The 13267-nt window shown below is 36.7% G+C and overlaps 1 protein-coding gene across 1 annotated transcript in view; it reads right to left on the reverse strand.

Moving 5' to 3' along the window:
* Window positions 1–1071: 1071 nt before the first annotated feature.
* LOC104539224 (rho GTPase-activating protein 10-like) overlaps window positions 1072–13267 on the reverse strand; it is a 20509-nt gene continuing 8313 nt past the window's right edge. The window contains exons 4-10 of the mRNA XM_010182696.1: window positions 12644–12745; window positions 9379–9489; window positions 7838–7942; window positions 4478–4607; window positions 3030–3136; window positions 1282–1376; window positions 1072–1171 (exon numbers count right to left, since the gene is read on the reverse strand). Of these exons, the coding sequence (XP_010180998.1) occupies window positions 1072–1171; window positions 1282–1376; window positions 3030–3136; window positions 4478–4607; window positions 7838–7942; window positions 9379–9489; window positions 12644–12745 (750 nt within the window). The remainder of the gene's footprint in view (window positions 1172–1281; window positions 1377–3029; window positions 3137–4477; window positions 4608–7837; window positions 7943–9378; window positions 9490–12643; window positions 12746–13267) is intronic.

Genomic DNA, 13267 nt, shown 5'->3' on the forward strand with positions numbered 1-13267 from the left:
TTAAATCTTTACTCCCTTTCCTGCTGTTGGGACACTGTGTCAGAATAGTTAAGCTACCTCGCTCTCAAATCCAAAATGCAAGTTCAAACCATTCTGTACGCATGTGACAAATGCCACCTGAGCTGTAAATGGGCATCTTTTCATCTGCCATATGAGCTGAAAGTTTTCAGATGCAGTGGTAATTTCGCATTCCTTTACCCATTGCTTGTTACAGAAATGGGTTTGCCTTAGGACTGGCCATGCAAGCCTCTGACCTAAGACTGTGCACATGCATACGATCCTTATCACAGACATATTTTCAGACCACTAGCAATCATAGGACAGAGGGGCCTGGCAGCATTGATCACAATACATTTAAAGTGAAGGGTACTATGGATTTGATGGAGAGAAAAAAACAAAAACCTATAAAACTTGAAAACTTACTACATGATAAGTTAGAATGTAATTAATTGGTATAAGTAAGGAGTGAATGTATGGGTTAAAAACAGCGCAGAAGGGGTGGATGCAAAACCTCAGCAACAGTCCATCAATTTCCATCTAGGACTTAATGCTAGCTATGATCCTGTTCTGCACAGATACAAAACGTAGCCTTAAAACAGCCGTATTTAATTGCAATATCCTATTAAGTTGGATTCTCTCATATTCATAAATGAAGGAAGACCACATTGCTGAGGAAAAGCAATATTATTTTATGATCATTTTAGTGAAATAAATATGCAATTCTTCTCTTGAAATAAGACAACTAAATGGTGATTCAAAAAGGCAGTGGCAACTATGTTCAAGATGCACTGGATGATTACAGTAGCCACAAAAGGCCTCAAAATCCTAATGAACTTAGTTTCAAATCTGAGAATACAGTATAAACACTCAGCAACTTGTCATTTTGGAAAGCAAGCTTGTGATACCATATGGTCGTGACTGTATGAATTATTACTGTGATCTTAGTCTTTCACTACAGCTAAATGTACTACAGTATAATCCACACTTCTTTACTATAGTAACAGCAATTATACTAGTTTCTTCAACTTTTCCTATGCTTTTCTTTTATGTGAGCTCAGACCACATTTCAGTTTAGATCCTCACTGCTTCTGCTACACACAACTGAGGTAACATCCAGTGAGCCACGACAATGCTTGCCTGCTCCTCCAGTGACTTATTTCCCATTGGCAGTCTGAACAAGCATTGGGGAAAAAAAATCAAGACGAAAACACAACAGAAATATTACAGAAATATTAACTAGAACATAGAAAGTGTCCTTTCCAGTGTGTTTCATGAGCTTACCTGTCTGAAGCTTCTAAGTCAAAACAGAATCGCCTGTCTATAGTATCTGTGTTTCTTTTGGTACAGTATGTAAGGACAAAGAGTTCCTCATCACCCTGTGGAAAGAAAGTTTTTATATGCTTGACCAAGTAATTGGACGTTTCAGCTATACAAAGCAACTATGGTAAGTTTACATTAAAGTAATGGCAAAAGCTATACCGAAAACTGACACCTGCAAAATAATTTACTCATGGCTGCCATTCAGGTCTCTGCAGAGTAGCACATAAATTCCGTGGTCATTTACAGGACATAAATGCAAAAATATTGAGTCCATTTTAGCTGACACTTCACAATATGACACAGTACCACAGTAATTTAAACTAACAAAAATATTTTGCTATAAATATATTGCATGTTACAAGCACAAAATAAGTGTAAGAGATTTCTCTCATTTTATGTCAGACACAGTGATTTCCATAGTGAAGGCTATTGTTACAGTAACTAGAACAAAGTAAGCATTCTTTACTATCTGTAATCTGTTTTACAGAAGCAGTCTTTTCTTCAAGAGCAGTCAACACTAGGATCATATTTTACCATTAGAAATTCAGAAATAAAACAACTAAATTCATCTGAGAAAGCTATGAGTTGTACTAGGTTTAATCAGGATTAACTGTACATATTAATTATTTCTTATCTTATTCAACATCTCCAGACACAGGAGGTTTTCACTAAAGGAGTAATTGCACTGTGGGTTTCAAATTGGAGATCTTTCAATACAGCAAAAATGGCTTCATAAGTGTTCTAGTATGCCAAATGCTTACACTCATACTAACTAAATGGCTTATTACAATTAGAGTAAATCAGGATTAAAAAGGCATAGAAGTACTGAAATTAAGGAAGCCACACGAATAATTTTCAATATGGCAGGTTTTCCAGAGCTTTTGAAAGATTCTCCCAATTCCAATATATTTGTAAATATACACAGCCCTCAAAATTATGAAAGCCATCTTCCCTTTGCTCATACTAATGGGTTATAATACCCCAATGAAATTTCAACAGCATGATTTTCTAACCAAATTTGAAGACAGGGCAGGGTGCTGCATTTGCAGGAATTTTGACTCAAACATAATTTTCCAGCTTCAGATATCCTTTTCCTTGCAACAAAATTTCATCCATATTAATGCATTCAAGTATTGCATCATCTCTAAAGGTGCTGAGTGCCCTCAAGTCCCAACTATTTAATAGGAATTAAAGCTATTTAAAGATCAACAATGTTGGGTCTTGAATATTTCAGATGGTGTCTAAGATACCTGAAGTTACATCGAGTTGTCAGTACAAATTGTATTTCTACTAAAACCCCTTTTTTCTAGTCCCTCTTTGACTACTTACATCTCTGAAAGTACAATCTGACTGGAGCACTTAAGAAAGACATCTCTAAGTCTAATCTATTTTCTTGATTTGTTCTTCAACAAGTTAAATGCCTCATGGATAAACCAGATTCTAAATGGTGAAACAGTGCATGTTAACTGTCCCATGTTTTCTGTGGTCTTCAAAAAGGAAGCAACTGAAAAGTCTGCAGAATTCTTATCTATTAATCCATCTGTTACTTTAGGTTAATGCCCTTAAATGGCAAAACTGAATTGCAAGAAGAAAGAAGAAAAAAAAGGGCAAGGAGGTAGACAGGGAAAGTACTTGACACATCTTATCTGACACATCCTTTGATCTTGATCCAGGGCAAGCATAAGAGTAGAATATAAAAACAGACTTACAACTCTCCCTCCTGATCTGTGTTCAAACGGGATCATGGTGAATTTCTTTGTCTCCTTCCTGTACGTGCAATAGTGCTTCACCCAACTGGAACCAAAGGGAGCAGGCCCTATATAAAACAGAAGCATTAAATAGTTTATACTTTTTCCAAATTGTGTTTCCTTCTCCTGCTTTCCAAAATGATACTTAAGAGTCCTACTTAATTCCTAATAATACAGTATTTAAAACAAAGTTATGAATTAAGAACATTATACAAAGAAATACAAATTTTAACCAGTGCATACTGTTCTAAAAAGCAATATATGTAGTATTTCACATTTATGCTTATTTTTCCCTATAAAAGAAAGATCCCTTGAAAGCTTTTTTGAGCAGAACATGTTCTGCTGAAACTAAATAACTGCATACACATACTGTTCTACATTATTTACTGATTAAGGTTTGATCACATTTTCTAGCACCTAAACTCACTCCCAACTATTAATCAGTACACATCATACACAGAATACACTTCAGAGCCCAGTCTACTACATACAGTATTATTGAGATTTGCATCATAGTATTAACTGTTAAAACTTGGATTCTGAGCCCCTTATCTTCTCACTTCTATTAATTTACTTTTTAAAAAAAAAAGTCAGCGAAGTAATCTTCTCTCTTGAAGGACTCTGCCTCAGAGTATCAGGGAAGCCTTTCACGAGTGGCTCAAGCTGACAGAGGATTTCACTGCTCCTAAGCTGGAAGGTCTCACTACCCCCCTCCTCCCCAGCTCAACTTCAGACATACTCACCTCTTCTGAATCCTTTCAGCTGATTCTAAAGCTCATGATGACAAAGACCACCACTGAATTGATCTCACAGAATAATAATAATTCTTATTTTTTACTGCTAGTTGTCTTAAAACTTATTTCTGAACACTCTAACACCAATGTTTCCATCAAGAATGTTGTAGAGTCTTCCATTTGTGAAATACTTTAGATAAGAAGCCCTTACCTAAACAGGAATCAATTAAACATGATAAAAAGAATATTTTATTTGACCTTATGATCACAATTAGGTAATGAAAGCATTTCATTGAACCAAAGAAATGACAGTTGATTTCATCATGCTAAACTAGCCCAAATTTCCAAGGGTAATTTGACAAACCATATTGCTGTCTGAGAACAAATGTTTGACAACTCTAGGGGAGGTCGTTGGTAAGGAATTAAAAATAACATAAAATAAATTCTTCAGTCAAATAAAACTTCCCTGAATTCAGTCACTTTTGCTAAGAACTGTTACACTTTCAGCGCTCTGCTCTTTCTATGAGATACAGTAACACCGCCATGAGAGACTTTGAACTTTTACTCTGATGACTCTGTTCAATAAACTGCAAATTCTTTGCATCTCCATGTTAGAAATAAGACTTGCCTATATGCACAATATGGGCACTATAAAAATACAAAAATACATCTTACTTTTTTCCTGTACATAGAGATAGCCTTCCATTGTGAAGTGATTTGCTCTTTTATGTTCCTGAGGATTTCTTCTGATCTTGTTCATGAGTTCTTCTACCTCTGACCTTGTTCCTTCAAAACGATTTCGCGTCTGAAACAAGATAGGAAAAAAACATCAGTAAAGAGGGGAAGAAATACATGCTCTTTCTGGCAGATAGGAAGCATTAAAAAAAAAGCACTGCATGCATTTAGGAAAAAAAAATAAATCAAAGTCCAGTTTAACATTATTCTTGACCATCATTTCAAGGTTTGCAAGCAGCTGCAAGAGAAATACATATTAGAATATTAGTAAAAATAATCAGAAAGTAACCACATTACCTATAAATTATACAGTAGGACTACACAAAATAACAGAGCAGCTCACACCTGACACTAGAAACTCCTCAGTTTGGCCTGAAGAGCACCATCAATTGGCCAACGAGCAAATAACAAAATCAAGACAATCATGGTAATACCTAGTTTTCTCCACATAACCACTTGCCCAAATTGCACAAACTGAAAAAAAAAACATTCCAAGCAGATATTATCCCCCCAGTTGGTACACATGTTTTCAGGAAAGCACATACTTCTAGAGTCATACTTATGTGTCCTGCTGATTTCTGAGAGCACCTTTATTTTCCTGATAATGGATCAGCTTCTGAAAATGCTGCCTCATCTATTCCGCTTTTTTCCCCCAGAACAAGCATACAGTTGCATACACTAACAAATATATCATGAATATAAGCAAGTATTCATTCTTGTACATAAGACAGTTAATAGTACGCTCCTAACTGGCCATCTGTACATGAAAATTACAGATTCAAGGCTCTGAACTATTTTCTAAGCTCCTTTTCATAATTCTTTAGAAAGGCTGCATTAAAAAATATACTCTGTACTCAGGACAATGGCAAAACATTTGATAGTGACAGACTGCTCATACCTAAACCTTCCTCCCTAAGCACTGATCACTCCTAGGTTAGATGCTTTCAATGCTCCTGCTAGGATCTTTGTCTTAGCTGTGCAGTGATCACAAATCCATGCATGTGAAATACACCCTGGGAATGGTGGGATGCCGCACCATGGGCTCCAGAAACCTGAAGAAAATTTATGTCTCCCTTTGTGCTATGACAAAGCTGAGCTTATCCAGGGGTCAACCACAGGCCCTGCACCGGCATGGCCGTGCATCCTCTTCCCAGGGAAGGCCAGGTTTGCTTGCAGGGCAGGAGAGTGTGGTCAAGGTTGAAAGGACCCTTGTATGGTGTTGCACACAGAACTGAGATAACAAAAGAAAAGTCCTGGGAGTGCAGAGGAATCTAGTTGAAGATGCAGGATTTTTACAAGAGAATGAGACTGTTGGAAGAATCAGCTTACTTGAGCTTGGGATACAATCTGGCTTGTTTTGGGTTTTTTCTTTCTATTATTTTGGGAGGGGAGTGAGGGGAAGGCAGGGCCTGGGGCATGGTGTGGAGAGGAAACCCACAGAATAATTCAATCTGAATGAAAACGAAGGCAATTACTACAGCTATACTGGCAACTCTCAAATCATTCTCCGTATCCAGCTAGGCTCTCTGTACTGAATCTTGTACCCTTCAATTTCTAACTTATCAATCCAGTGTTCTGCCAGCAGCTTAGCTGTATCACCACCAAGCTCTAGTTCATTTTTCTTTTGGGATGTTTTGTTCATTTTCCACACAGTAGAGTGCATGTCATGTCCTCTCATGATCTTTTCAGATGCTTCCTTCTATTCTTCTCTTACCTCAGAGCTGTTAAGTCTTGCCTCCTTTCTCTCTACAGGGTTTTGAAATCCAGGTCATTCTTTCTATCTATTCATACAACTTGAGCTGTAATGCTCAATCTCTTTTGGATTTCCTGGGGCACACTATAATACCACTGAGTTGATTGAAAATACAGTTGTTGAGAATAGCTGGCTTTCTTACTACTCATCAGTTCACTGACCACTGACCACTTCACTGGCTCTTTTCCATGTATAATCTGAAATCCAGCTCTTCAAAACTGTATCATAGCTTCTCTCTTACATTTCATTTCTTGCTCATCTCACATCAGTCCCCCTCTGTGCTCCCACTGTGGTTCTCTGCTGCTCTTCATTCTGTTAAGCTAAGCACACAGCAAGTCTGTCCTGAAATTTTCTCCAGAAGCACTGACTTCTGCCCTGAAAGTCTGCTTATGAGGTTGCCACTACTCAGTTCCTCTACCCAAACCAAACAAAAGCTCAAGAGGAAACTTAAGACTTAAATATATGGGAAGACAATTAAAGGAATGGTATCATGACATATGAATCATGTCACTATGTATTACAACAACAGTAATCCTCTTTTCTGCCTTCCCAACTCCCTGCTACTGCCTGCCAGTTAAGCCATTTCTAAGAATAGACCACAACCTCTGAGAAGTAGTTTCTGTATCTTAATTCGAGGCGCCCTTAGAGGTCAACAAAACAGACACAGTGTCATGAATTGCTTGTTTCCAGTAAGGTACATGGTTCGTTCCCTACCAACAGGCCTCTGGCACATCCAAGTTCCTCTGAGCGAGTTTCATTCTCCAATAAATCTCAAGAAAGTGCACAGACCACCTGACTTATGACTTTGCCAGTCCCACTGCTTCAGTCTGTCACCTTGCTTGCATTTCTTCCAGTCCTGAGCAGATCTCACTGGCCAATTTGGTGTGAGGGTACAGGAGCTAGTGGTGGGCCCCAGTTAGCCCTAACACCGATTTCCTTATACAGTTCTGCACCCCAAACCAACAAGAATGTTCTCGACTGAAAGGGCTGCTTTGAGGCAAATACAAACTCCAAGTCACACTTCTGGCAGAGATGCCAAAAACAATGCTGATAAACCCTGGGGTTTTTTCTTTCCTTTTCTCAGTTATGGATAATATAGGCCTATCAAGCAATGCTGCTCAGACATGACCACCACATACTCAATTTCAAACACACCTAAAACACTGAGAACTTTGGCATTTCATTACCCGTCCTCTGAATTCTCCAGGCTTTTGTGCATTTTAACAGACTTAACTCATTTCTAAACTCTTTCACGACAAACCTGTGTTATGTCCCTACAAAAACTTGAAAAAGAAGTGGAGGCCTTTTACCTGCTGTTTGTTTTTCAGAGTATTAGAAATTACAAAATAAGAACTCACTGGAATTAGCAAGGATTTGTGCAGTGATGTGGTTGGTTAGCCAGGAGATGGCACTACATCCCCAACGTTCACAGGCAATGCACTAACACTGAGGCAAGTATTGGCGATACAGATACTGTACGTACAGCAACCGAAGTGTAATTTTAAAACAAAATCACACAAAAGGCATAGACCTCAATCTCAACTTACATTTTGTATATTTATCTGCAGAGCCATTTTGTAATGATTGAAGTCTTTAGCAAGTTCATATCCCTGATGATAGAAAGTGAACAAACCCTGAAAAAATGATAGCACCTGAAATACAAACGAAAGACTTGTTAGAATTAAAACCTCCATTTACCAGAATATGATTGCTGCGCAGTCTTTTTCAGAAAAGATCAGAGATGACAAAATTATTATTTATAAACTAATTCCAACTAATGCCTACAATTTATGAATAACTATTTAGATCCAAAGGATCAGCTATGTATACAGACATAGATTTATACTATATTGGAAATGGCATGAGGTGTAGTACTGCCTACCTCTACTGTTTGGTTCGGGTTGTTAGAAAGAAGCAAGTGACAGAAAAGAACAATTCTCTTTAATACATAGAACTCACCAAAGAATGTATTTAATAATAAAGACTGAATTCATATGCAAATAAACCATTTTCAAAAATGAAAAAAAACCCCATAAATTCAAAGTATTATGTAGGAGAAAAGGGATGACAATTTGGTAGTAAATAGTTTCAATTTACCACTCTGGTGAAAACTTCAAATACAAATTGAGCAACATACAGTTCAACCCCATCCAGAGGGATCTTTCAAAAAAAGAAAGAAAGATGTGTTTTGAAAACATAATTTGAAGAATCACTAGTCTAGGCTGGCTCTTAGGAAACTTCAAATGGTTTGAAACAGAAGAACTGAATAGAAAAAGAAGCCAACTAACCAGTTTTCACGAAATTTTCCCATTCCTTGAAAAATGCTAATATATTTAAAGCCATTTATTCCCTCTTGAGTATTTCAGAAACTTTTTCATACAGGAATAAGCTATATTAAAATACACAGCTCTCATTAATTCCATAATGACCAACTTTAATCAGGGTCATTTGGAACTTTTTTATTATTGCATTAAAATAACTGTATCAGAATAAATGGACAGAGTTGGCCCAAAAACACAGTCTTCAGAGTGTGAGTGAATGGAAATCACAATCCATCCTCTTTATCTCAGTATTACACTTACTGTTCTCTTGATCTTTCATGAAGTTGCATTTATGTTACGAAGCTGGCACACATTTCAGAAAATTTTGGAACAATGTCTTCTCAGAAGTTTAAATAATTCTGTTCAGTACATGCATGATTTTCACTGAAATTCAGTGAAACTCCTTCGCTTGTGCACAGATCTACTTGCAATTGAAATCAAACATATCAGACTACCTGATATCGAGCTTTTAGCCAGCAGCATCCTCTTAGTTAATTTATATCTGCACTTCTTCACTAACAGATCACTAAGTGCAACCTTAATATAGAACATGAAATTCCTTACCTTAGTCAGAACTAACATTTCAGTGGTTTAAAAAAAAAAAAAAAGGCAAAAGTCTGACTCCAACATCATCTTCCTGAATCCTCTATTCAAACCCATGCTATAAATTGAGTTTTTTTGCAGTACAGCACATGGTTTTCCACATTTTATGAAAACTAACATTTCCCTTATGAATGTCAGGGTACACTGAATTCACTGGTACTTACAGGTTCCACACACTCAAATTTCTTCCGCTCCTGTATCTCTTGCAACTTGCATACGTACTCGAGGGACAGCTCATAGAAGTGTTTTCTATTCTGCTCCACTTGGTTATCTGCCTACACAAAGAATATGGCTAATCAAGTTTCAAAGACACTTTGCAGACAGCTTCAAAATTACACATGTATAGCATGCAAGTGGTAAGCAGTAAGATTATTTTCTCCAGACCAGGATTTGTTCCTTTGCAAGCCCATTCATTTACTTTTAAATGGTAGCAGCAATTTCCTTTTACTAAGTAACATATGTTGTTGTTTTAAAACATAAGGCTACACTTTAGAAACATTCCAATAACACTTTCTTCAAGCTTCTTGTGCACTAATTTAACAGCACTGAATATGTGCCTGCCCAGAGAGAGGGGGCTAGCAGGGTCTTCCATTAGAAATGGGAGAAATAATCCCTCTAGTCAAACTAAGGAAGGAAATGTTATTGCTGAAAACCACATCACTTGTACTGTAAGCTTTACACTATAACCCAAATAACTGCTGTAAATAGCCAGAATGCCATTGTACCCACCCCACACCTGTGCTCACTCTGACTGGCAGGAAAGGAAAGCTCACTTATTGGTAAGACACTTCATAAGTTTCCACAAAGCATCAATTATTTAGAAATGCAGCCTTATCAGCTGCAGCTGATTTTTAGCTCAGCTTTCCTGAAATGCCAACATCATATTGATGGTGAACAGTTATATTTCAGCTGCCATTCATTTGTACTTAACTATTTAACCTTCTAGCATATATGTATTATTTCATTAAGTTATTATTTATGGTACATGTGCCCTCATGAAACTATAAAACTGAAAGAACTGAGTAACAGAAACCTTTATTAAAAAACATTAAAGAAAGACTACAAAGGCATACTCTAAGTGATTAACACTGAAGTCTTTGCCCATGTGGTAATACCAAACGCTTCTACGCTAAATTACAAAAGGGAATGGAGAAAGGGTTAGGTGAAAGAAGCAGACTCTCATACACTCCCTCTTAAATACTGAGGCTATATCCTTCAGGCAGAACAGTGAATGCTGTGCTCTAAGAGGATAAATCAAATTAGCTTCAAGACGGTTTTGCCTTAAGACGTGCTTCACTTTGCTGCTGTGTGCTAGAAAGCTGAGAGCGGCTAAAGGAGCATAATAACAAATGCCATTTAAAAAGAAGCACTGATATGCACATCAGTTAAAAAAAAATGTGTTTCAAATAGCCCAGTCATTCCAACACATCCAGTAAATACAGGAATTTTTTGAGTTGTCAGCAAAGCTTATAATGGCACATACAAGTACTGGAGTGTAGCCATAGAAAAAGACTATGAAGTGGGCCTACTAGGACATCTGGCTAATTGATAGTAAGATTGGCCTATATACACCAAAGCCCCACATAAGCCTGTTGCTCTCTTCTTTGTTTTTGGTTGTTTACTATTTTGGTTGCCTCTATCTTCCCCAAGAACACAATACCCAACACAGACATTTTATTAATTTCTCTCAGTTCCCCTGTAAATAAATTATCACATCTCCTCAGTTTTTTGAGGCATTAGCTTCCCCGTGCACCCAGCAAGTTCACTCACTGTTGCACTGTACTTTGTGTACTGCCAAAGAAATACAGAAATAAAACACACATCGTGCCTTAGTGAAATCTCAGGAATATCCCTCCACTAACAGAGTCAAAGGCAATGTTAATGTAAGACACACTCCACAACAAAGGATGGTTTTTGTCAAATTTATACTTGTATCCTTTATACATTCTAGTCAGGAACTGACACAACTAGCCAAATATAATACTAAACTAGCAAGCTCCTATGCACATGCTCCCATATACATTTATTTTATAAGCTTGTGCAAGAAAGCTTTTCCTGTTTAGCACTCTGATAACATGTTGCAAGTCTTTTTTTTTGTTTGTTTTAATTTGCTTATACATATATATTCCAAAATCAAATGCATAAATGAAAAAGCCTGACTGAAGAATTTCAGAATTTTTATTCATGGAACTTTGAAGGACATTTAAAACAAATCTGCTCATTGCTCTTCACACATGCTTTAAAACTTCAGACAACATTTGATACAGTTTCAAAATGCCTCTTGCAGGCATTTTATATTTTTCCATTGAGGTTAGATCTCACTTCAGACTTTGAAATACGGTTCTTGATATCACCAAGAGATCATCATTACTACTATTTCACTTTTCCTGCATCAGTTTCTTTGGCAACTGATCAATTTGATAAAAGTACAGGTCCTGACACATGAACAATGCTTGTAACTTGTTGATGCAGTCCAGGATGCAGTTGGTCTTCTGGGGTGCAGATGCACATCAGTGGCTCATGTCCAGCTTCTCATCTACTTGTATCCCCAAGTCCTTTTCCTTGGGGCTGCTTTCCAGCACATCATCTCCTAGCTTGTATTGGTAGCAAGGATTGTCCTAGCAGGAATCTACACTTGGCCTTGTTGATTTTTATCTATATCGGCCTATACAATATTGCAAATACAATATGGAGAAGTAACACCTGGTGAAACTCCACAACAATCCGAGTTCTCAAGTTTCTAGTGAACTTGCTGGTTATATTAACCATTTTTAATGAAAGATGGCACAGATTATTTGGGGTGGGGTAGAGGGCAGGGAGGAGAGTTATCTCTGAGGAAAATACTAAGTGTTTAATGATACAAGGCATTCACAGACCAAGCATTAATAATCCCAACATAATTACTTTTCTCTGAAAAAAATCCTTCTGCCTACAGAAAGCTTCTGCAAGATTTCTCTGCTATTTTCTCATGTACTATTTGTGGCTGTTCCAGAAATAAAAGCTATTACAAACAAGGATGATGATAATAAACCCATAGGGACAGAAGGAAAGCCAGGCAAAAGAGATCTGATTTTAAGTTATAAATTGTCAACAAACTTTTTTGTAGCATCACTTGAAAAAACAGATCTTCAAAACATGAGAAGAAATAAAAAATCTTCAGGAATAAGCTTCATGAAGCTTATATTCCTTCAGGAATATAAGCCTTGCTGTAATTTGTATTAAGCATTAACACAGAACACTTAGTCAATACATTCAATGCAATGCAAATTACATATATAGTAAAGCCTCATAAGAAATGCAGTTTTTCACAATATACTTGCACTTTGCTATTTTTCTTTAACAACTATGAATGCTGCTTTTGCATTTGCATAAAATGTATTTATCTATTCAAAAGTCTGTAGCTTTCATTAAAAAGAGAGGCAACAATACCTCTTGTAATTGTAGCTCTTTCTTCTTAGCTGATAAATTCAAATGCTTTTCTAACAAACTGTAGTTCTTCTCTGTCTCTTTATCAAACTTCTTCTTTTCCTCCTAAACACAGAAATAAAGTAACATTCATTTATCTATAAAAATGAAAGAAAAGCCTCCTTGTTTCTTCTTCTAAAATTCTACTTAATCAAAAACAAAGAGAAACAAATTATCATAGCTCCAACAACTAAGGAAAAAAATGTTTCCAACACATTTTTTTAAATTGACTCAAAGGTTAGCTTGTAATGAAATCGCATTGCAAAATTACAGTGAAGCTTATCACACCAATGCTTACATCTCCTAAGTCAAAAAAAGAAAAAAAATCAAAACCACCTATTCTTGATTTACTGCATTTTTCATTATTTCCAAGGATCACCCATATTACTTTTTGTGTAGAGGACTTCAAGGGAAATACCAGTTTCTATTTCACTGAAAAAAGGAACTTTTTATAATCAACAGGTTAAAAGTATGAAAACATCATCTGAATAAGTTTCAACAGTTCCACAGTTCAAAATTCAAAGCAAGTACAACTCCGTATTCCTTAGGATTTTTTTATTTGACATCCATGCAAAGACCTCTGTGCTG

This window comes from Mesitornis unicolor, unplaced genomic scaffold (assembly GCF_000695765.1).
Source record: "Mesitornis unicolor isolate BGI_N332 unplaced genomic scaffold, ASM69576v1 scaffold2424, whole genome shotgun sequence".
Lineage (NCBI taxonomy): Eukaryota > Metazoa > Chordata > Aves > Mesitornithiformes > Mesitornithidae > Mesitornis > Mesitornis unicolor.